Raw genomic sequence first — 23,119 nt, 5'->3', positions numbered from 1 at the left:
ACCAATGCACTAAACCACTGGACACCAGGGACCTGAGCACTAAACCACTGTACACCAGAGACCAATGCACTAAACCACTGGACACCAGGGACCGGAGATTTCCTGTGAGTGTATTTTATTAGTTTTATAATTTTGTTATATAGTGTTATATTGTGTTAGTATAGAGTAGTATCATTATACTGTTATGTAATGTGGTATAGTTAGATTATATCATAGTGTTGTATTATATCATTATACTGTTATATCATTATACAGTTGCATCATTATATGGTTATATAATATAATGTTACTGTTGCATTATATCATTATAGTGCTATATCATACAGTTATATGATGTTACGGTTGTATTATATCGTTATAAGGTTATATTATATGATGTCACGGTTGTATTATATCATTATGCGTTTATATTATATGATTATACGGTTGTATTATATAGTTATACGGTTATATCATTATACGGTTGTATTATATCATTATGCGGTTATATTATTATGCGGTTATATTATATGATTATACGGTTGTATTATATCATTATACGGTTATATTATAGGATTATTATTATTATTATTATTTATTGTTATAGCGCCATTTATTCCATGGCGCTTTACATAGGATGTCACTGTTGCATTATATCTTAGTGTTACATGCCTTCTCCTGCTGTGTGACCCCGGCGCGCGCTGCTGGTATAACGGGGTTTCCTTTGCCCCTTCCTGTACCGACTCTCGTTCGGACTCTTTACTAACAGCTGGATTTGATTCCTCGGTTTTTGTGGCTTCTTCCGTGCGAGGAAACCTGCGTCCATGACACGGAACATCTCCTGCTGCCAAATCTAAGAAGTAAAGGGATTCTCGTCCTCCACCACATGAGGGGAGGTGCGCACCCAGACCTGGGGGCCCATTATGTGGGGGGACTCCGGGGGCCACATGTCTGACATCATTCGGAGTCCTCCTCCACACATAACATCTGTGTATGTGATGGAATATCTCTGGGGTCCCGCCTGGACACGGCCATATGGTGGGCCCAGATGTCACTACTGAGAGGGGGGGGGGGGCCCAGACATCACTACTGAGGGGGGCCCGAGCGTCACTACTGAGGGGGGGCCCGGGCGTCACTACTGAGGAGGGGCCCGGGCGTCACTACTGAGGAGAGGGGGGGGGGGCCCAGACATCACTACTGAGGAGGGGCCCGGACATCATTACTGAGGGGGTCAGTCTTTTGAAATGTATTCTTTAGCCTTTTGACTGAGCACTCCGCCTCCTAGTCACAGGTGTTTTAATTACAACAGGTCCATTTCCCCTCCATAGAGAGAGAGAATTTTAGTCTAAGGCCGGGATCACACTTGCGAGAAACACGTCCGTGTCTCGCATGTGAAATCCAAGCTGTGGCGCCGGCACTTGGGAGCGGAGCGTGCGGCTCCATGTGTTGCTATGTGGCCGCATGCTCCACTCCACAGTTCCGGCGCCAGAGCTTGGATTTCACATGCGAGACACGGACGTGTTTCTCGCATGTGTGATCCCGGCCTAAGAAGAGGTTTCACAGGTACCCATTCAGATGGAGACGTTTATTCTCAGCGAGGAAAGGAAAGTGTAGGACCTGGTATAAGAGAGATGCCGTAAAGGGGCTACCAGGTACACATGAAATTGGCCATTTTTATGCGCTAAAAGCTCTCATTTTTCATATTTCTAGTGCAGTAATGCAGTTCAATTTTCATGTTTCATGTTTGCATGTTCTAGCGCTGCAGTGTGCTGCCTTATTTATTTGACTGTATATGAGTTGGTGACTCTAGGTTCAGCACCTGTTCACACTTAGTCTATGTTTGGATGTGACGGTCAGTCTTTTGAAATGTATCACTACTGAGGAGGGGCCCGGACGTCACTACTGAGGAGGGGGAGCCAGACATCACTACTGCTGAGGGACCCGGCCGTCACTACTGAGGAGGGGCCCGGCCGTCACTACTGGGGGGGGGGGGGCTAGTGGTCACTACTGAGGAGGCCCAGACGTCACTACTGAGGGGTCTCTCCCACGCCTGTGTCAGTCTGTACTGCAGTTCTGGTGTTGTATTCAGGAGGATCACAGACATCTCTAGGGTTCACGTAATAAAGCGTCGGCCACGGAGACCTGCAGGAAGATGGAGGGAAATAGAGGTTGTTTATGATTTATTTTGCAGCATCGTCTTAGGTGGGATCTTTCCTTGCCAGGGAATTCGCCCTCGTTCCTGCCAGGAAACAATACAACTTTCCACTTGTGACTCACTGAGATCTGATCCGCCATCGGCACGTACGGAAAACCTCTCCATAATTAATGTCTCGAGGACAAAAAGACGGAAAACATTAGAGCGTCAGCTCTGTGGGTCATAGGTGAGATGGGACGCAGGCTGGGAGCCCATGCTGACCCTATCCACACGGTCATCAGAGCTGGAGCAATGGAAGGAGGCGGCCGGGGGTGAATCACGTCTTCCATCAAGTGGACGGACGGGCGATGGGGCAACTGCCATCCCATTTCCTATCACTGAGTTGAGAATCATCTTGATTATCTGCTGCCGCCACTAGAGGGCGCTCATTACATCTAGAACACAGTGGGAGCTGTACAAACTTGTCTGCAGTGAGCGCCCTCCAGTGGTGGCTGCTGGTAATGAAGCAGATCAGTGTCAGGTCCCATAGCTGGTGGCATGGTCTACCGCCAGCATAGCACACTGCTTGTATACGTCTTCAGTCGGCCCTCTTGTTGGTTGGGTCAAGCTCCAGATGATCAGAAGCTCTGGATTATCAGTCTGTCATCATCCCACTCCAGTGTACTGCTGACATAGAAAAGAAAGAGGGGAGAGGCGGGAGATGCAGCTGAAGCTAGCTTCTTTCTACCAGACTGCATAGAAAAGAGACACAGGGAAGATTCATGGCACTGCTATAGTATCGGAAAAGGAAGAGCCACCCAGACTTCTGGCATGGAAGAGGGGAGAGGAGGGAGATGCAGCTGAAGCTTCTTTCTATGAGAGTGTATGCTGTGAGAGTGGACATGGAGCTGTAGGGCAGACACACGTCACCGCTGTGGCATCACACCATGAAAAGCCCATCAAGCCTGTAGCCATGGAAGAGAGGAGAGGAGGGGGATGCAGGTGAAGCTTCTTTCTCTGAGATTGCGTGCTGTGAGAGGGGACGGAGAGCTGTAGAGCAGACATTCATCACTTCTCTGGCATCGCACAAGGAAGAGGCCCCCAAATCTGCAGGCATGGAGAGAGAAATGTGCATAGTCAGAAGGCAGAGGGAGAAAAGTCATGTTATGCTTAATATCTGGATGATTTACACCTAATCTACAATAACAGAGCAGAGACGAAAAAACAATGAAGATCTGAAATAGAAAAACCTATAAAACTGCAATGGAAAGAGAAACAAGTGAATACAGAAATTAGGCAAAAATCCCCACATGAAATGTCTGTGTCCACGTTGGCGATTTATGACGGCGGATCCTCCAGATTATAAACTGTCTGAAAAATGACAGATATTTCCACGCCCGGGAGCCAGAGACGGGTTCACGTATTTCTTCACTGTCCTCTTTTCCTATTTGTCTCCATCCAAATATCTCGCACACAACCTGCAGGAATTTCTGTAAATAGTAGTGCGTGCACCTCCTGTCACACAGTGACAAATTAATTTCCCCTTTGTCACCTAAAAACTGTCAGTAAGCCGATGCGACAAACCTGTTATCTTGTATGAAGTGTCTCTCTCTTGCCGTGATGGTTTCTGGCTGTGGATTATGTATTGATATGTTACATCAGACTCTGACCAGCTTCCCTGCCCCTGCTGAAGAAAAGCTTCCCCACAGCAGGATGCTGCTACCACCATGTTTGACAGTGTGGATGGTGTTTTCAGGGTGATGTGCAGTGTTAGTTTTCCATGACATTTAGTGTTTTGTTTTTAGCCCAAATGTCCTCCTTTGGTCTCATCTGACGCTGTGTCCCTTATATGGCTTTTTGAAAACGGCAAACAGGACTTCTTATGACTTTCACAAATGTCTTTCTTCTTGCCGCTCTTCCCTAAAGGTCAGATTTGTGGACTGTATGACTAATAGTTCTCCTGTGGACAGATTCTCCCCCCTGAGCTGTGGATCTGCGGCTCCTCCAGTGACCATGGGCCTCTCGGCTGCTTCTCTAGTGATTTCCTTGATTGGGATGTCAGGTGGCGGACGGCCATGTCTCGGTAGGTTTACAGTAGGTCCATATTCCTTACATGTTTGGATGATGGATTGAAAAGTGCTCCATGAGATGTTCACAGCTTGGGCTATTTGTTTTATAACCTAACCCTGCTTTCTTCTTTTCCACACCTTTATCCTTGACCTGTGTGGTGAGCTCCTTGGTTTTCATGATGCCGGTTGACCCCTAATGTTCCCACACAAACCTCTGAGGCCTTCACAGAACAGCTGTAGTTATACTGAGAAGAAATCACACCCAGGAGGACGCATTGTACCAATTATGGAGGCGATTGGTCACTCAGGATGTTATTTAGGGGCATCAGACTACAGGGGACTGAAGACTAATGCACAGAACAATTGTCGGATTCATATTTGTAAAATATTTAGAAAATGTATAATTTCCTCTACACGTCACAAATACTTGTTATTCTGAGTTGGTTTCACATAAAATACATTTCAGTTTGTGGGTGTAGCATGAATAAGTGTGGAAAAGTTCACAGGGTGTGAAGACTTATTCAAAGCACTGTAGCAGCACGTTCTATATGGTCGGCTCAGTACAGGGGAGCGTGTCTATAGCAGGCAGCAGGCACTTCAGGCCCCGGGTGTGAGGGCCCCGCTCAGCTCACTAGGCCTCATTTATCAAAACTGTTTTTGTTGCCCATAGCAACCAATCAGAGCACAGCTACTATTTATCCAGAGCGTCTAACAAAATGAAAGCGGAGTCCTGATTGGTTGCTATGGGCAACAAAAAAAATCAAAACAGAAATGGCGGCCGTGGCAGGTGACAGTAGGGAGCTATGCGGAGAGGACGCGACACCGGGCAACATGGAAGGGTTAACATGGTGACAGCAGCACGGAGCTCCCTCCGCCTCCATCACTCTCCACCCTCTCTCCTCTATAGTAGTGTACACCGTGCAGCAGAGACTCAGTGAGGCGGCAGCAGCGGAGCAGGAAGGTAAGAAGCCAGCGGGGCCACGGTGTGGGGTCACCTGCACCACAGAGCTGACGCTCCACACACACCGTACAGCCCGGACCGCAGAGCTGACGCTCCACACACACCGTACAGCCCGGACCGCAGAGCTGACGCTCCGCACACACTGTACAGCTCAGACCGCAGAGCTGACGCTCCACACACAGCGGTATATACACCGGCACGGTCTATACGGTACAGGGCGGTATATACACCGGCACGGTCTATACGGTACAGGGCGGTATATACACCGGCACGGTCTATACGGTACAGGGCGGTATATACACCGGCACGGTCCATACGGTACAGGGCAGTATATACACCGGCACGGTTTATACGGTACAGGGCGGTATATACACCGGCACGGTCTATACGGTACAGGGCGGTATATACACTGGCACGGTCCATACGGTACGGGGCAGTACCACTCCAGGTTATACGCTGACGGTGCCTTTATTTCTGTGACGAGTGCTATGCGAGTACAATGCGATTTTAACATGAGCTTTTATATAGAGCAGTTCTCCGTATGTAAAAGCTCATGATAAAATCACATTGTAGAACACAACTGTACACATCATTTTAAAACCAAATATTTTTTATATATATAGATTAAAAGCCGGCAAATGATCTGCCGTGTATAGTACAGTACAGAATAGGTTTTAATAGAATAGATATATACACATAGGTGTGTATATATATATATATATATATATATATATATATATATATCGGTGACACACAGAGATATAGATAGAAGATTAGCCATTAATTAATTTGTCGGCTTCTACGAATTCAATGCAGGAGCCGACAGAAGACATTGTTTACATACAGTAAATCCATGCAGAATAGGTAGATACTGTATATAGATGTGTGTGATCAATACAATTAGTACAGTGTGTGTGCAAATTACTGGACATGTATTTAATAAACGATTATTTATTGGAAAAAAATGTTGTGGGCACCTCGCAATTTTCAAAACCAGCATAGGGAAAGCCAGCAACTGGGGGCAGATGTTTATAGCCTGGGAAGGGGGTAATACCCATGGAGCTTTCCAGGCTATAAATATCAGCTCACTACTCGTTCCCTCCTCCCGACCAATACCAGCCCAAACTGGTATAGCCCCTTCCAAACTGCATGAGATCCTTTATTCTATTAATGTGATATATATAGGCACCGATATAAGAATGATATATTCCGGATGTCCATCGATAGATCTATCACTCACTGAAAGCGCTAGCAGCTGAACGCAACGAGTGCAAAGCGTGGATTTCTTCGTAAGTGGTTCAGTTAATTACTCTGTGTGTACACTTAAATGAATCTCCATGATGTGGGGCACATTCTGATCATTGTGTCTTTCTTATACGAGGTTCATACAGCGAGATGTGCATAAAAATAGTTTTCATATTCTAAGTAAAGGGGAGGTGTCAGCCTCTAAGTGATGTCACCACAGGGGGAGTGCCTGGGTTTTGGGCTAGGAATGTCTTCGTGAGACAGAATTCTTGCAGTGTCTTTGGTCCGGGGTCCTGCTGCTGTGCAGAGGGGTGCTATGCATCTGGATATAAGCTCACCCTTCCCCCCTAGCACACGGCCAGTCAAGATGATAAAATGACATAATGACCTGTAGGTGTTCTTTTCAATTTTAATCCCATTTTATTTGTAATCTGTATTGTACATATGATATTGTCTCCTTTATAATTTCCTTTTTATACTTTGTAAACACTGCCTACCTTTTTTGGAGTAAAATATACAATTTATTAGCTTGTCTCTCCTTGTTCTATAACGAACTGTCACGTCTTCTGAAGTGAATTACACTACTGATTTGGGTTGGCTCTGGACCCATTAATACTTGTAAAATCGGAACTGTTGGCAGCATACTTTGTCCTGTGCAGTCGGGTGTCTTTGAAGCAACTGGCGGCTTTGATAATTATTGTTCTCGCCTAAGTGGGAGTAGTTACATTGTCCTCACTGCAGCATGCCCAATAGTCAGTACATAGCCGACAGCCCTTCTGGCTACTAAATTACCCTAGGTGCAGTACCTAGTCTGACCTGAGGGTAAGGGGGTGCCAGAGACCTGCAAGTTCCAAACCAGAACTGGGAAGTGGGATATAGATAAATCCCCTTCAGAAGGAACCAGGGGCAACCAAACTACCCCGGTTCGTGACAAATTGGTGTGAGTGGTGGGGATGATAAAGGTATCTTCCCCATGAACCGTGACAGATTGGTGGGATCCTGGTGGGATTCATGACATATTGGCAACACGGTGGGATTCGTGACATATGCAAATTACAACCAGGAGCTGTGCTAATGCGACCGGCCCGGCTGTAAACTACTGGGGAATGAATGAGAAGCTGCCGGCGGCAGCATCAGTGACTAGCGGTGCCATAACTAATGCTGCGCTGACTCACAGCTTGACCGGTGGTGAACTTTTGAGCGTGGAAAAACGAACTGGCATTTTCCCACGCTCCAGAGGTCATCCCAATTCAGGCTGTGAGGCATTGCAGCATCAGTGATGGCACCGCTAGTCACTGATGCCGCCGCCGGCAGCTTCTCATTCATTCCCCAGTAGTTTACAGCCGGGTCGGTCGCATTAGCACAGCTCCTGGTTGTAAACTGTATATACCCCAGATATGGATTACGGCGTGGGACTGAATGCTGGACAGGTGTGGGTATATTGTTGGTTTGTTATTTTTTCATTTTACATGTCTAGTAACTTGCACACACACTGTACTAATTGTATTTGTCACAGACATCTATATATCTACCTATTCTATGTGTATTTACTGTATGTCATCCATCTCTTCTGTCCTGTCGGCTCCTGCAGTGATTTTACAGAACGCGGCAGATTAATTATCGACTATTCTTCTATCTCTCTATGCAATATAAAGACACATATACAGTGGGGCAAAAAAGTATTTAGTCAGTCAGCAATAGTGCAAGTTCCACCACTTAAAAAGATGAGAGGCGTCTGTAATTTACATCATAGGTAGACCTCAACTATGGGAGACAAACTGAGAAAATAAAATCCAGAAAATCACATTGTCTGTTTTTTTAACATTTTATTTGCATATTATGGTGGAAAATAAGTATTTGGTCAGAAACAAAATTTCATCTCAATACTTTGTAATATATCTTTTGTTGGCAATGACAGAGGTCAAACGTTTCCTGTAAGGCTATATTCACACTTAGCGGTTTTTACCGCGGAACCGCCGCGATTTTGATGCTGCGGGTCCGCAGCAGTTTCCATAGCGTTTACAGTAACATGTAAACCCTATGGAAACCGCAAACCGCTGTGCACATGCTGCGGGAAAAACCGCGCGGGAACGCAGCGGTTTACAACCCGCAGCATGTCACTTCTTTGTGCAGAATCGCTGCGATTCTGCACCCATAGGAATACATTGAACCGCTTACTTCCCGCATGGGGCTGTGCCCACGTTGCGGGAAGTAAGCGGATAATGTGCGGGTGGTACCCGGGGTGGAGGAGAGGAGACTCTCCTCCAGGCCCTGGGAACCATATTTGGGGTTAAAAAATAAAAAAAATCTGGTTATACTCACCCTCTGATGTCCGGAGCTCCTGGGCGCTGCACGCGGCCGTCCGGTCAGAGTTGCTGTGCGACCAGGACCTGCGGTGACGTCGCGGTCACATGACCGTGACGTCACGAAGGGTCCTTCTCCCACAGCATCTTAGGAACCGGACCGCCGGGTGCAGCGCCCAGGAGATCCGGACATCAGAGGGTGAGTATAACCAATTTTTATTATTTTTAACATTACTATTGATGCTGCATATTGCTGCATATGCAGCATCAATAGTATAGGTGGAAACCCGCAGCGGAAAACGCGGAACAAACCGCGATAAATCTGCAGGGAGAACCGCAGTTGTTTTGCCCTGCAGATTTATCAAATCCGCTGCGGGAGAACCCGCAGGGACCCGACGCAAGGTGTGACATAGCCTAAGTCTTCACAAGGTTGCCACACACTGTTGTTGGTATGTTGGCCCATTCCTCCATGCAGATCTCCTCTAGAGCAGTGATGTTTTTGGCTTTTCGCTTGGCAACACGGACTTTCAACTCCCTCCAAAGGTTTTCTATAGGGTTGAGATCTGGAGACTGGCTAGGCCACTCCAGGACCTTGAAATGCTTCTTACGAAGCCACTCCTTCGTTGCCCTGGCGGTGTGCTTTGGATCATTGTCATGTTGAAAGACCCAGCCACGTTTCATCTTCAATGCCCTTGCTGATGGAAGGAGGTTTGCACTCAAAATCTCACGATACATGGCCCCATTCATTCTTTCATGTACCCGGATCAGTCGTCCTGGCCCCTTTGCAGAGAAACAGCCCCAAAGCATGATGTTTCCACCACCATGCTTTACAGTATGTATGGTGTTTGATGGATGCAACTCAGTATTCTTTTTCCTCCAAACATGACAAGTTGTGTTTCTACCAAACAGTTCCAGTTTGGTTTCATCAGACCATAGGACATTCTCCCAAAACTCCTCTGGATCATCCAAATGCTCTCTAGCAAACTTCAGACGGGCCCGGACATGTACTGGCTTAAGCAGTGGGACACGTCTGGCACTGCAGGATCTGAGTCCATGGTGGCGTAGTGTGTTACTTATGGTAGGCCTTGTTACATTGGTCCCAGCTCTCTGCAGTTCATTCACTAGGTCCCCCCGCGTGGTTCTGGGATTTTTGCTCACCGTTCTTGTGATCATTCTGACCCCACGGGGTGGGATTTTGCGTGGAGCCCCAGATCGAGGGAGATTATCAGTGGTCTTGTATGTCTTCCATTTTCTAATTATTGCTCCCACTGTTGATTTCTTCACTCCAAGCTGGTTGGCTATTGCAGATTCAGTCTTCCCAGCCTGGTGCAGGGCTACAATTTTGTTTCTGGTGTCCTTTGACAGCTCTTTGGTCTTCACCATAGTGGAGTTTGGAGTCAGACTGTTTGAGGGTGTGCACAGGTGTCTTTTTATACTGATAACAAGTTTAAACAGGTGCCATTACTACAGGTAATGAGTGGAGGAAAGAGGAGACTCTTAAAGAAGAAGTTACAGGTCTGTGAGAGCCAGAAATCTTGATTGTTTGTTTCTGACCAAATACTTATTTTCCACCATAATATGCAAAAAAAATGATAAAAAAACAGACAATGTGATTTTCTGGATTTTTTTTTCTCAGTTTGTCTCCCATAGTTGAGGTCTACCTATGATGTAAATTACAGACGCCTCTCATCTTTTTAAGCGGTGGAACTTGCTGACTGACTAAATACTTTTTTGCCCCACTGTATATGTGTGTGTCACTGACATGTACATGTACATCTATTGTAGGTATATATTTCTATTCTATCTTTTCTATTCTAACCTGTCAGTGTGATTTTGCTGTAGTGACAGATGAATTGCCGACTTTTCTTGTATCCATCTATTATATATATATATATTGTGTGTGTGTCACTGACATGTATATATCTATGTATTCTATGTGTATATATCTATTTTATCTAACCTGTCACGCTGTGATTATACTGTACACCGCACTGAATTTCCGGCTTTTCAGAGGACACCGGCGTGTAAAGATCACTCAGCTCTGCCATGGTGCGAGTGCTGGGCGATTTATTTTTTTTTTTTCTCGCACCCATTGACTTCCATTGCCGAGTCTCGGACGATATACGCAGCATGCTGGGATTTATTTCTCAGTCCGATTTCAGCTGATAAAAATCTGGCAGATGAGCCGTTGCCCATTGAATAACATTGGTGCGGGCGCTATCGGATGTTTCCTGGCACACAGGGGTCTGAGCCCTGATAGTGACCGTTGGAGCAGAATGCGGTGCAGCGGATCCTGCAGTCAGGGGAGCAGGGTGACGGTGTGCGGGGTCACTGTGCCCTGTCACCCTGTACTCTGACCGCATCCTGAGCTGCTGAGATAAGTAGAGCAGACCCTGATCCCCTGTAAACATGTCACCGTGCCCCCCCCCCCAAACACAGTCAGAGAGGGGGAGGGGCAGGAAACAGCAGCCGCTTCCGACCACAGTTGTCAGCACAGGCTGCCTCTGCCAGGAGGTGATGTGGAGGGGCAGGGGGGGCCATGTATTATAGAGGGTCCTGAGTGCCGGCGCTGCTCCCCATAATGTTGTAGAACCTGCCCTTTATATAGGAAGCCGGTGATCTCCAGCTGTTCACCTGCTTGTTGATGGTTTCCATGTAGCCATAGATCATAAGGCTATATTCACACTTTGCGGATTTTGCTGCGGATCCGCAGTGCATTTGACCGCTGCGGATCCGCAGCAGTTTCCCATGAGTTTACATTTCAATGTAAACCTATGGGAAACAAAAAACGCTGTGCACATGCTGCAGAAAAATCCGCGCGGAAACGCTGCGGATTACATTCCGCAGCATGTCACTTCTTTTCTGCGGATTTTGAGCTGCTCCAATAGAAAACTGCAGTTGAAAATCCGCAGAAGAAAACGCAGTAAAAACCGCGATAAATCCGCAGTAAAAACCGCGATGGGTTTTCACTGCGGATTTTGCAATTCCGCTGCGGAAAAATCCGCAGTGGAATCTGCAAAGTGTGCACATAGCCTTACACCCCTGACTGCAGACAGCGGCCACAGCACAGAGTGTGCAGACCCCTCATATACCAAGCTGCGGGGGCTCACACCGGAGCCAACACCCCAGAGCCACCGCCACACTGAGCCGACACCACAGCTGTGCAGACCAACCACTGTATCACACAGGAGAGGATTAGATACACGGCTCAGCAGTCAGTATCACACAGGAGAGGATTAGATACACGGCTCAGCAGTCAGTATCACACAGGAGAGGATTAGATACACGGCTCAGCAGTCAGTATCACACAGGAGAGGATTAGATACACGGCTCAGCAGACAGTATCACACAGGATAGGATTAGATACACGGCTCAGCAGACAGTATCACACAGGAGAGGATTAGATACACAGCTCAGCAGACAGTATCACACAGGAGAGGATTAGATACACGGCTCAGCAGACAGTATCACACAATATAGGATTAGATACACGGCTCAGCAGACAGTATCACACAGGAGAGGATTAGATACACGGCTCAGCAGACAGTATCACACAGGAGAGGATTAGATACACAGCTCAGCAGACAGTATCACACAGGAGAAGATTAGATACACGGCTCAGCAGTCAGTATCACACAGGAGAGGATTAGATACACGGCTCAGCAGACAGTATCACACAGGAGAGGATTAGATACACAGCTCAGCAGTCAGTATCACACAGGATAGGATTAGATACACGGCTCAGCAGACAGTATCACACAGGAGAGGATTAGATACACGGCTCAGCAGACAGTATCACACAGGAGAGGATTAGATACACAGCTCAGCAGACAGTATCACACAGGAGAAGATTAGATACACGGCTCAGCAGTCAGTATCACACAGGAGAGGATTAGATACACAGCTCAGCAGACAGTATCACACAGGAGAGGATTAGATACACAGCTCAGCAGTCAGTATCACACAGGAGAGGATTAGATACACGGCTCAGCAGACAGTATCACACAGGATAGGATTAGATACACAGCTCAGCAGTCAGTATCACACAGGAGAGGATTGGATACACAGCTCAGCAGTCAGTATCACACAGGAGAGGATTAGATACACGGCTCAGCAGACAGTATCACACAGGAGAGGATTAGATACACGGCTCAGCAGTCAGCATCACACAGGAGAGGATTAGATACACGGCTCAGCAGACAGTATCACACAGGAGAGGATTAGATACACAGCTCAGCATTCAGTATCACACAGGAGAGGATTAGATACACGCTCAGCAGTCAGTATCACACAGGAGAGGATTAGATACACGGCTCAGCAGTCAGTATCACACAGAAGAGGATTAGATACACAGCTCAGCAGTCAGTATCACACAGGATAAGATTAGATACACGGCTCAGCAGTCAGTATCTCACAGAAGAGGATTAGATACACGGCTCAGCAGTCAGTATCACACAGGAGAGGATTAGATACACGGCTCAGCAGTCAGCATCACACAGGAGAGGATTAGATACACGGCTCAGCAGTCAGTATCACACAGGATAGGATTAGATACACGGCTCAGCAGTCAGTATCACACAGGATAGGATTAGATACACGGCTCAGCAGTCAGTATCTCACAGAAGAGGATTAGATACACGGCTCAGCAGTCAGTATCACACAGGATTGGATTAGATACACGGCTCAGCAGTCAGTATCACATAGGAGAGGATTAGATACACGGCTCAGCAGTCAGTATCACACAGAAGAGGATTAGATACACGGCTCAGCAGACAGTATCACACAGGAGAGGATTAGATACACGGCTCAGCAGTCAGTATCACACAGGATAGGATTAGATACACGGCTCAGCAGTCAGTATCACACAGAAGAGGATTAGATACACGGCTCAGCAGTCAGTATCACACAGGAGAGGATTAGATACACGGCTCAGCAGTCAGTATCACACAGGAGAGGATTAGATACACAGCTCAGCAGTCAGTATCACACAGAAGAGGATTAGATACACGGCTCAGCAGTCAGTATCACACAGGAGAGGATTAGATACACGGCTCAGCAGACAGTATCGCACAGGAGAGGATTAGATACACGGCTCAGCAGACAGTATCACACAGAAGAGGATTAGATACACAGCTCAGCAGTCAGTATCACACAGGAGAGGATTAGATACACGGCTCTGCAGTCAGTATCACACAGGAGAGGATTAGATACACGGCTCAGCAGTCAGTATCACACAGGATAGGATTAGATACACGGCTCAGCAGTCAGTATCACACAGGATAGGATTAGATACACGGCTCAGCAGTCAGTATCACACAGAAGAGGATTAGATACACGGCTCAGCAGTCAGTATCACACAGAAGAGGATTAGATACACAGCTCAGCAGTCAGTATCACACAGGATAAGATTAGATACACGGCTCAGCAGTCAGTATCTCACAGAAGAGGATTAGATACACGGCTCAGCAGTCAGTATCACACAGGAGAGGATTAGATACACGGCTCAGCAGTCAGCATCACACAGGAGAGGATTAGATACACGGCTCAGCAGTCAGTATCACACAGGAGAGGATTAGATACACGGCTCAGCAGTCAGTATCACACAGGATAGGATTAGATACACGGCTCAGCAGTCAGTATCTCACAGAAGAGGATTAGATACACGGCTCAGCAGTCAGTATCACACAGGATTGGATTAGATACACGGCTCAGCAGTCAGTATCACATAGGAGAGGATTAGATACACGGCTCAGCAGTCAGTATCACACAGAAGAGGATTAGATACACGGCTCAGCAGTCAGTATCACACAGAAGAGGATTAGATACACGGCTCAGCAGTCAGTATCACACAGGAGAGGATTAGATACACGGCTCAGCAGTCAGTATCACACAGGAGAGGATTAGATACACGGCTCAGCAGTCAGTATCACACAGGATAGGATTAGATACACGGCTCAGCAGTCAGTATCACACAGGAGAGGATTAGATACACGGCTCAGCAGTCAGTATCACACAGGATAGGATTAGATACACGGCTCAGCAGTCAGTATCACACAGGAGAGGATTAGATACACAGCTCAGCAGTCAGTATCACACAGGATAGGATTAGATACACGGCTCAGCAGTCAGTATCACACAGGATAGGATTAGATACACGGCTCAGCACACAGTATCACACAGGAGAGGATTAGATACACGGCTCAGCAGTCAGTATCACACAGGATAGGATTAGATACACGGCTCAGCAGTCAGTATCACACAGGAGAGGATTAGATACACGGCTCAGCAGTCAGTATCACACAGGATAGGATTAGATACACGGCTCAGCACACAGTATCACACAGGAGAGGATTAGATACACGGCTCAGCAGTCAGTATCACACAGGATAGGATTAGATACACAGTTCAGCAGACAGTATCACACAGGATAGGATTAGATACTCGGCTCAGCAGTCAGTATCACACAGGATAGGATTAGATACACGGATCAGCAGACAGTATCACACAGGAGAGGATTAGATACACGGCTCAGCACACAGTATCACACAGGAGAGGATTAGATACACGGATCAGCAGACAGTATCACACAGGAGAGGATTAGATACACGGCTCAGCAGTCAGTATCACACAGGAGAGGAATAGATACACGGCTCAGCAGACAGTATCACACAGGAGAGGATTAGATACACAGCTCAGCAGTCAGTATCACATAGGATTAGATACACGGCTCAGCAGTCAGTATCACATAGGATTAGATACACGGCTCAGCAGTCAGTATCACATAGGATTAGATACACGGCTCAGCAGTCAGTATCACATAGGATTAGATACACGGCTCAGCAGTCAGTATCACATAGGATTAGATACACGGCTCAGCAGTCAGTATCACATAGGATTAGATACATGGTTCAGCAGTCAGTATCACACAGGATTAGATACACGGCTCAGCAGTCAGTATCACATAGGATTAGATACATGGCTCAGCAGTCAGTATCACATAGGATCAGATACACGGCTCAGCAGTCAGTATCACACAGAAGAGGATTAGATACACGGCTCAGCAGTCAGTATCACACAGAAGAGGATTAGATACACGGCTCAGCAGTCAGTATCACACAGGAGAGGATTAGATACACGGCTCAGCAGTCAGTATCACACAGGAGAGGATTAGATACACGGCTCAGCAGTCAGTATCACACAGGATAGGATTAGATACACGGCTCAGCAGTCAGTATCACACAGGAGAGGATTAGATACACGGCTCAGCAGTCAGTATCACACAGGATAGGATTAGATACACGGCTCAGCAGTCAGTATCACACAGGAGAGGATTAGATACACAGCTCAGCAGTCAGTATCACACAGGATAGGATTAGATACACGGCTCAGCAGTCAGTATCACACAGGATAGGATTAGATACACGGCTCAGCACACAGTATCACACAGGAGAGGATTAGATACACGGCTCAGCAGTCAGTATCACACAGGATAGGATTAGATACACGGCTCAGCAGTCAGTATCACACAGGAGAGGATTAGATACACGGCTCAGCAGTCAGTATCACACAGGATAGGATTAGATACACGGCTCAGCACACAGTATCACACAGGAGAGGATTAGATACACGGCTCAGCAGTCAGTATCACACAGGATAGGATTAGATACACAGTTCAGCAGACAGTATCACACAGGATAGGATTAGATACTCGGCTCAGCAGTCAGTATCACACAGGATAGGATTAGATACACGGATCAGCAGACAGTATCACACAGGAGAGGATTAGATACACGGCTCAGCACACAGTATCACACAGGAGAGGATTAGATACACGGATCAGCAGACAGTATCACACAGGAGAGGATTAGATACACGGCTCAGCAGACAGTATCACACAGGATAGGATTAGATACTCGGCTCAGCAGTCAGTATCACACAGGATAGGATTAGATACACGGATCAGCAGACAGTATCACACAGGAGAGGATTAGATACACGGCTCAGCACACAGTATCACACAGGAGAGGATTAGATACACGGATCAGCAGACAGTATCACACAGGAGAGGATTAGATACACGGCTCAGCAGTCAGTATCACACAGGAGAGGAATAGATACACGGCTCAGCAGACAGTATCACACAGGATAGGATTAGATACACGGATCAGCAGACAGTATCACACAGGAGAGGATTAGATACACAGCTCAGCAGTCAGTATCACATAGGATTAGATACACGGCTCAGCAGTCAGTATCACATAGGATTAGATACACGGCTCAGCAGTCAGTATCACATAGGATTAGATACACGGCTCAGCAGTCAGTATCACATAGGATTAGATACACGGCTCAGCAGTCAGTATCACATAGGATTAGATACACGGCTCAGCAGTCAGTATCACATAGGATTAGATACATGGTTCAGCAGTCAGTATCACACAGGATTAGATACACGGCTCAGCAGTCAGTATCACATAGGATTAGATACATGGCTCAGCAGTCAGTATCACATAGGATCAGATACACGGCTCAGCAGTCAGTATCACACAGGAGAGGATTAGATACACGGCTCAGCAGTCAGTATCACATAGGATTAGATACACGGCTCAGCAGCACATGTTGGGGCTGTGGTACCCGCTGACTCCTGTATCTCATCTCTCCCCACAGATGCCGGCTGAGCGGGGTCAGGTGTATGTGGTCACCGGGGGCTGCGGCTTCCTGGGGTCCCACCTGGTGCGGATGTTGGCGGAGCGCTCCCGGAACGTGTCGGAGATCAGAGTATTTGACCTGCACCTGGACGAGACGCTGCGGACGCTCAGTAACGGTGAGCCGAGAGCCGCGCCATCAGTAAAGGACGTCACCCAACTTTCCCTGGCTCCAGTACTGCAGACATGGCTCATTATGCAGGGTTTATTTATGGCTCCTGTCAGGATGGGATGGTCACCGAAATGGATATAACGCTATATATATATAGATATATAAATACTAGCTATTGAACCCGTTCTACGCCCGGGTGGCGAGCATTTACATTGGTATATGGTCTCATCCTGGTATGTGCTGCTCCATCCTGTGTCCTAACTTTATGTGCTGCTCCCATCTTGCACCTCCATCCTGTCATATGCTGCTCTTATCCTGCGCTCATTTTCTGTCATGTGCAGCCCCTGTCCTGTGATCTTATCCTGTTTAGTGCGTCTGCATGTTGTCATTATGTCATGTGCTGCTTCTATCCTGTGCCTGCATCCTGTCATGTGCTGCTGCCATGTTGTGATGTGGTGCTGTCATCCTACGTCCTCATCCTGGTATGTGCTGCTGCCATGTTGTGATGTGGTGCTGTCATCCTACGTCCCCATCCTGGTATGTGCTGCTGCCATGTTGTGATGTGGTGCTGTCATCCTACGTCCCCATCCTGGTATGTGCTGCTGCCATGTTGTGATGTGGTGCTGTCATCCTACGTCCCCATCCCGGTATGTGCTGCTGCCATGTTGTGATGTGGTGCTGTCATCCTACGTCCCCATCCCGGTATGTGCTGCTGCCATGTTGTGATGTGGTGCTGTCATCCTACGTCCCCATCCCGGTATGTGCTGCTGCCATGTTGTGATGTGGTGCTGTCATCCTACGTCCCCATCCCGGTATGTGCTGCTGCCATGTTGTGATGTGGTGCTGTCATCCTACGTCCCCATCCCGGTATGTGCTGCTGTCATGTTGTGATGTGGTGCTGTCATCCTACGTCCCCATCCTGGTATGTGCTGCTGCCATGTTGTCATGTGGTGCTGTCATCCTACGTCCCCATCCTGGTATGTGCTGCTGCCATGTTGTGATGTGATGCTGTCATCCTACGTCCCCATCCCGGTATGTTCTGCTGCCATGTTGTGATGTGGTGCTGTCATCCTACGTCCCCATCCTGTCATGTGCTGCTGCCATGTTGTGATGTGGTGCTGTCATCCTACGTCCCCATCCTGGTATGTGCTGCTGCCATGTTGTGATGTGGTGCTGTCATCCTACGTCCTCATCCTGCTATGTGCTGCTGCCATGTTGTGATGTGGTGCTGTCATCCTACGTCCCCATCCTGGTATGTGCTGCTGCCATGTTGTCATGTGGTGCTGTCATCCTACGTCCCCATCCTGGTATGTGCTGCTGCCATGTTGTGATGTGGTGCTGTCATCCTACGTCCTCATCCTGGTATGTGCTGCTGCCATGTTGTCATGTGGTGCTGTCATCCTACGTCCCCATCCTGGTATGTGCTGCTGCCATGTTGTGATGTGGTGCTGTCATCCTACGTCCCCATCCTGGTATGTGCTGCTGCCATGTTGTCATGTGGTGCTGTCATCCTACGTCCCCATCCTGGTATGTGCTGCTGCCATGTTGTGATGTGGTGCTGTCATCCTACGTCCCCATCCTGGTATGTGCTGCTGCCATGTTGTGATGTGATGCTGTCATCCTACGTCCCCATCCCGGTATGTGCTGCTGCCATGTTGTGATGTGGTGCTGTCATCCTACGTCCCCATCCTGGTATGTGCTGCTGCCATGTTGTGATGTGGTGCTGTCATCCTACGTCCCCATCCCGGTATGTGCTGCTGCCATGTTGTGATGTGGTGCTGTCATCCTACGTCCCCATCCTGGTATGTGCTGCTGCCATGTTGTGATGTGGTGCTGTCATCCTACGTCCCCATCCTGGTATGTGCTGCTGCCATGTTGTGATGTGGTGCTGTCATCCTACGTCCCCATCCTGGTATGTGCTGCTGCCATGTTGTGATGTGGTGCTGTCATCCTACGTCCCCATCCTGGTATGTGCTGCTGCCATGTTGTGATGTGGTGCTGTCATCCTACGTCCCCATCCTGGTATGTGCTGCTGCCATGTTGTGATGTGGTGCTGTCATCCTACGTCCCCATCCTGGTATGTGCTGCTGCCATGTTGTGATGTGGTGCTGTCATCCTACGTCCCCATCCTGGTATGTGCTGCTGCCATGTTGTGATGTGGTGCTGTCATCCTACGTCCCCATCCTGGTATGTGCTGCTGCCATGTTGTGATGTGGTGCTGTCATCCTACGTCCCCATCCTGGTATGTGCTGCTGCCATGTTGTGATGTGGTGCTGTCATCCTACGTCCCCATCCTAGTATGTGCTGCTGCCATGTTGTGATGTGGTGCTGTCATCCTACGTCCCCATCCCGGTATGTGCTGCTGCCATGTTGTGATGTGGTGCTGTCATCCTACGTCCCCATCCCGGTATGTGCTGCTGCCATGTTGTGATGTGGTGCTGTCATCCTACGTCCTCATCCCGGTATGTGCTGCTGCCATGTTGTGATGTGGTGCTGTCATCCTACGTCCCCATCCCGGTATGTGCTGCTGCCATGTTGTGATGTGGTGCTGTCATCCTACGTCCCCATCCTGGTATGTGCTGCTGCCATGTTGTGATGTGGTGCTGTCATCCTACGTCCCCATCCTGGTATGTGCTGCTGCCATGTTGTGATGTGGTGCTGTCATCCTACGTCCCCATCCTGGTATGTGCTGCTGCCATGTTGTGATGTGGTGCTGTCATCCTACGTCCCCATCCTAGTATGTGCTGCTGCCATGTTGTGATGTGGTGCTGTCATCCTACGTCCTCATCCCGGTATGTGCTGCTGCCATGTTGTGATGTGGTGCTGTCATCCTACGTCCCCATCCCGGTATGTGCTGCTGCCATGTTGTGATGTGGTGCTGTCATCCTACGTCCCCATCCTGGTATGTGCTGCTGCCATGTTGTGATGTGGTGCTGTCATCCTACGTCCCCATCCCGGTATGTGCTGCTGCCATGTTGTGATGTGGTGCTGTCATCCTACGTCCCCATCCCGGTATGTGCTGCTGCCATGTTGTGATGTGGTGCTGTCATCCTACGTCCCCATCCCGGTATGTGCTGCTGCCATGTTGTGATGTGGTGCTGTCATCCTACGTCCCCATCCTGGTATGTGCTGCTGCCATGTTGTGATGTGGTGCTGTCATCCTACGTCCCCATCCCGGTATGTGCTGCTGCCATGTTGTGATGTGGTGCTGTCATCCTACGTCCCCATCCCGGTATGTGCTGCTGCCATGTTGTGATGTGGTGTTGTCATCCTACGTCCCCATCCCGGTATGTGCTGCTGCCATGTTGTGATGTGGTGCTGTCATCCTACGTCCCCATCCCGGTATGTGCTGCTGCCATGTTGTGATGTGGTGCTGTCATCCTACGTCCCCATCCTGGTATGTGCTGCTGCCATGTTGTGATGTGGTGCTGTCATCCTACGTCCCCATCCTGGTATGTGCTGCTGCCATGTTGTGATGTGGTGCTGTCATCCTACGTCCCCATCCTGGTATGTGCTGCTGCCATGTTGTGATGTGGTGCTGTCATCCTACGTCCTCATCCCGGTATGTGCTGCTGCCATGTTGTGATGTGGTGCTGTCATCCTACGTCCCCATCCCGGTATGTGCTGCTGCCATGTTGTGATGTGGTGCTGTCATCCTACGTCCCCATCCCGGTATGTGCTGCTGCCATGTTGTGATGTGGTGCTGTCATCCTACGTCCCCATCCCGGTATGTGCTGCTGCCATGTTGTGATGTGGTGCTCGTATAAAATAGAACCTGAGTAAATGTTTTCGTATCTCACAATATGTGGTGCCATTTTATTAAGACACTCTGTGTAATGTTCACACACAAAATGTCATCATAGTGCAGTATGCCCGCGTTTTTTACACAGGCGCCACACTGCACAGGTGTCACCCATTTAGGCATAGAACAGAAAGACACATATTAACTATTATATATAACATTTAAAATTTTATTAAAGTATTAGATAAAGAAAATAATTATTGTGCAAAAACTTCTTTGTAAACAACATTTTTGGTCTTTCTTTAAGTTGCCTTGTTGATCAGTAGCGAAAACTTTGACTTGCTGGAAGGATTTTGTTCTTGAAGAGGCGACATAAAGTTGGCCATGGCTGAAGGCTGGAGATGGCAAATATATGCCAACTGAATCGAGTGTTTGCCCTTGACTTTTGTTGATGGTCATAGCATAACCAAGTCTTAAGGGAAACTGTTTTCGTTTTAATGTCAAAGGAAGATCAGGATGGCTTGGTGCCAGAATAACTCTGGGAAAGAAAACCCTCGTACCTTGAAATGATCCAGTGAGAATTTCACAGTCAATGACTTTTGACATCATTTGCTTTACAACCATTCTGGTGCCATTGCAAAGACCTTTTATTGAGTTAAGGTTTCTTAAAAGTATGACGACTGCTCCAACTTTCCGATGTAATCTATGAGGAGGCATCCCACCAGGCATTAAGCTGTTTAAGACCTCCATTGGATAGTTAGCTGCCTCCTCCGCATTTGCAGGATCTTGCTGAATGGAATCGATACTGGTGTAGCATTTCAATTCAGACTGAATTCTTCCAAGAACGCTTTCATTCAGTTCATGTGAATGTTCGTTTTTTGGAGTGAGGATTGCACGGTTTGCAATGCTTTCATCTTCTGGTTGTACGACTTGAGGAAAGACAGCATCAACAATACATCCATTTTCAATGCAGACAGAAGGAATTTCAAAAATACCTTCCTCTAGTCCTGGTTCTTGAAGTTTTCCATCTCCAAGGTTTAAAAGCCATTGGGAAAAGCCTTGATGTTCTTCGGGTACCTTGTTTTCATTGGTACGCATGTTTTGTTCCAATTTAAGGACTTCAATATTCCTCCAACAATAGCATGCTGAAATTATTTCAGTTCTGCTGCCATGTGGTGCAACAGGAAGGATTTGTCGAAAATCTCCACCAAAAAGAAACACCGCACCTCCGAAGGGTTTTTTGGATGGAACTTTTGGATCTTCAGCCACGAGTTCTTTGTAGAATGTGTCAGCTGCATTTACAGCGTGAGCTGGGGCCATAGAAGCTTCGTCCCAGATTATGAGTTTGGCACTTTTCAACTCATTAGCAGTATTGCTGCCATGACGAATATTGCACATGGACGTTTCATTAATTGGTATAGGCACTTTGAAAAGATTATGTGAAGTTCGGCCTCCCTCCAGCAAAATGGCAGCAATGCCTGTAAAATGTACATGGCAAGACTAATTCATTTTTGCTTCGAACGTAATGCATGATTGTATTATATAGGAATGTTTTACCACTTCCGCCCGGTCCATCAATAAAAAATAGGCGTTTTTCTAAATTGGGATTATGATAAGCTTCTTTGATTTTTTTTTCGAAAGCCTTTAGTTGTCCTGGGTTTAACATGTGGAATTTCTTCTGAAACCAATCTTTTTCCGCAACAGGGTCGTAATATTTGCCAGAATTGATTGGATCATCGTACTTGCCAACAGGAAGTTGTAGGCCAAAATCTTGTAATGACTTTCCATGTGTCCGTAACACAGACTCTATTTCATGTAATGTCATATAGAGGGACTTTTCTACATGAGGGAAACATCTGGTATAGTCTT

General features: G+C 47.5%; 1 protein-coding gene across 1 annotated transcript in view; it reads left to right on the top strand.

Annotated features, from left to right (window-relative positions):
* Positions 1–5,120: 5,120 nt before the first annotated feature.
* Positions 5,121–23,119, top strand: part of HSD3B7 (hydroxy-delta-5-steroid dehydrogenase, 3 beta- and steroid delta-isomerase 7) — a 36,527-nt gene continuing 18,528 nt past the window's right edge. Inside the window, exons 1-2 of the mRNA XM_069735049.1 lie at positions 5,121–5,143; positions 17,359–17,515. Of these exons, the coding sequence (XP_069591150.1) occupies positions 17,359–17,515 (157 nt within the window). The 5' untranslated portion in view covers positions 5,121–5,143. The remainder of the gene's footprint in view (positions 5,144–17,358; positions 17,516–23,119) is intronic.

The sequence above is a fragment of the Ranitomeya imitator genome, chromosome 7, assembly GCF_032444005.1.
Source record: "Ranitomeya imitator isolate aRanImi1 chromosome 7, aRanImi1.pri, whole genome shotgun sequence".
NCBI classification, from domain to species: domain Eukaryota; kingdom Metazoa; phylum Chordata; class Amphibia; order Anura; family Dendrobatidae; genus Ranitomeya; species Ranitomeya imitator.
Note: the sequence above shows the minus strand (reverse complement) of the source record. Positions and strands in the feature narration are given on the sequence as shown.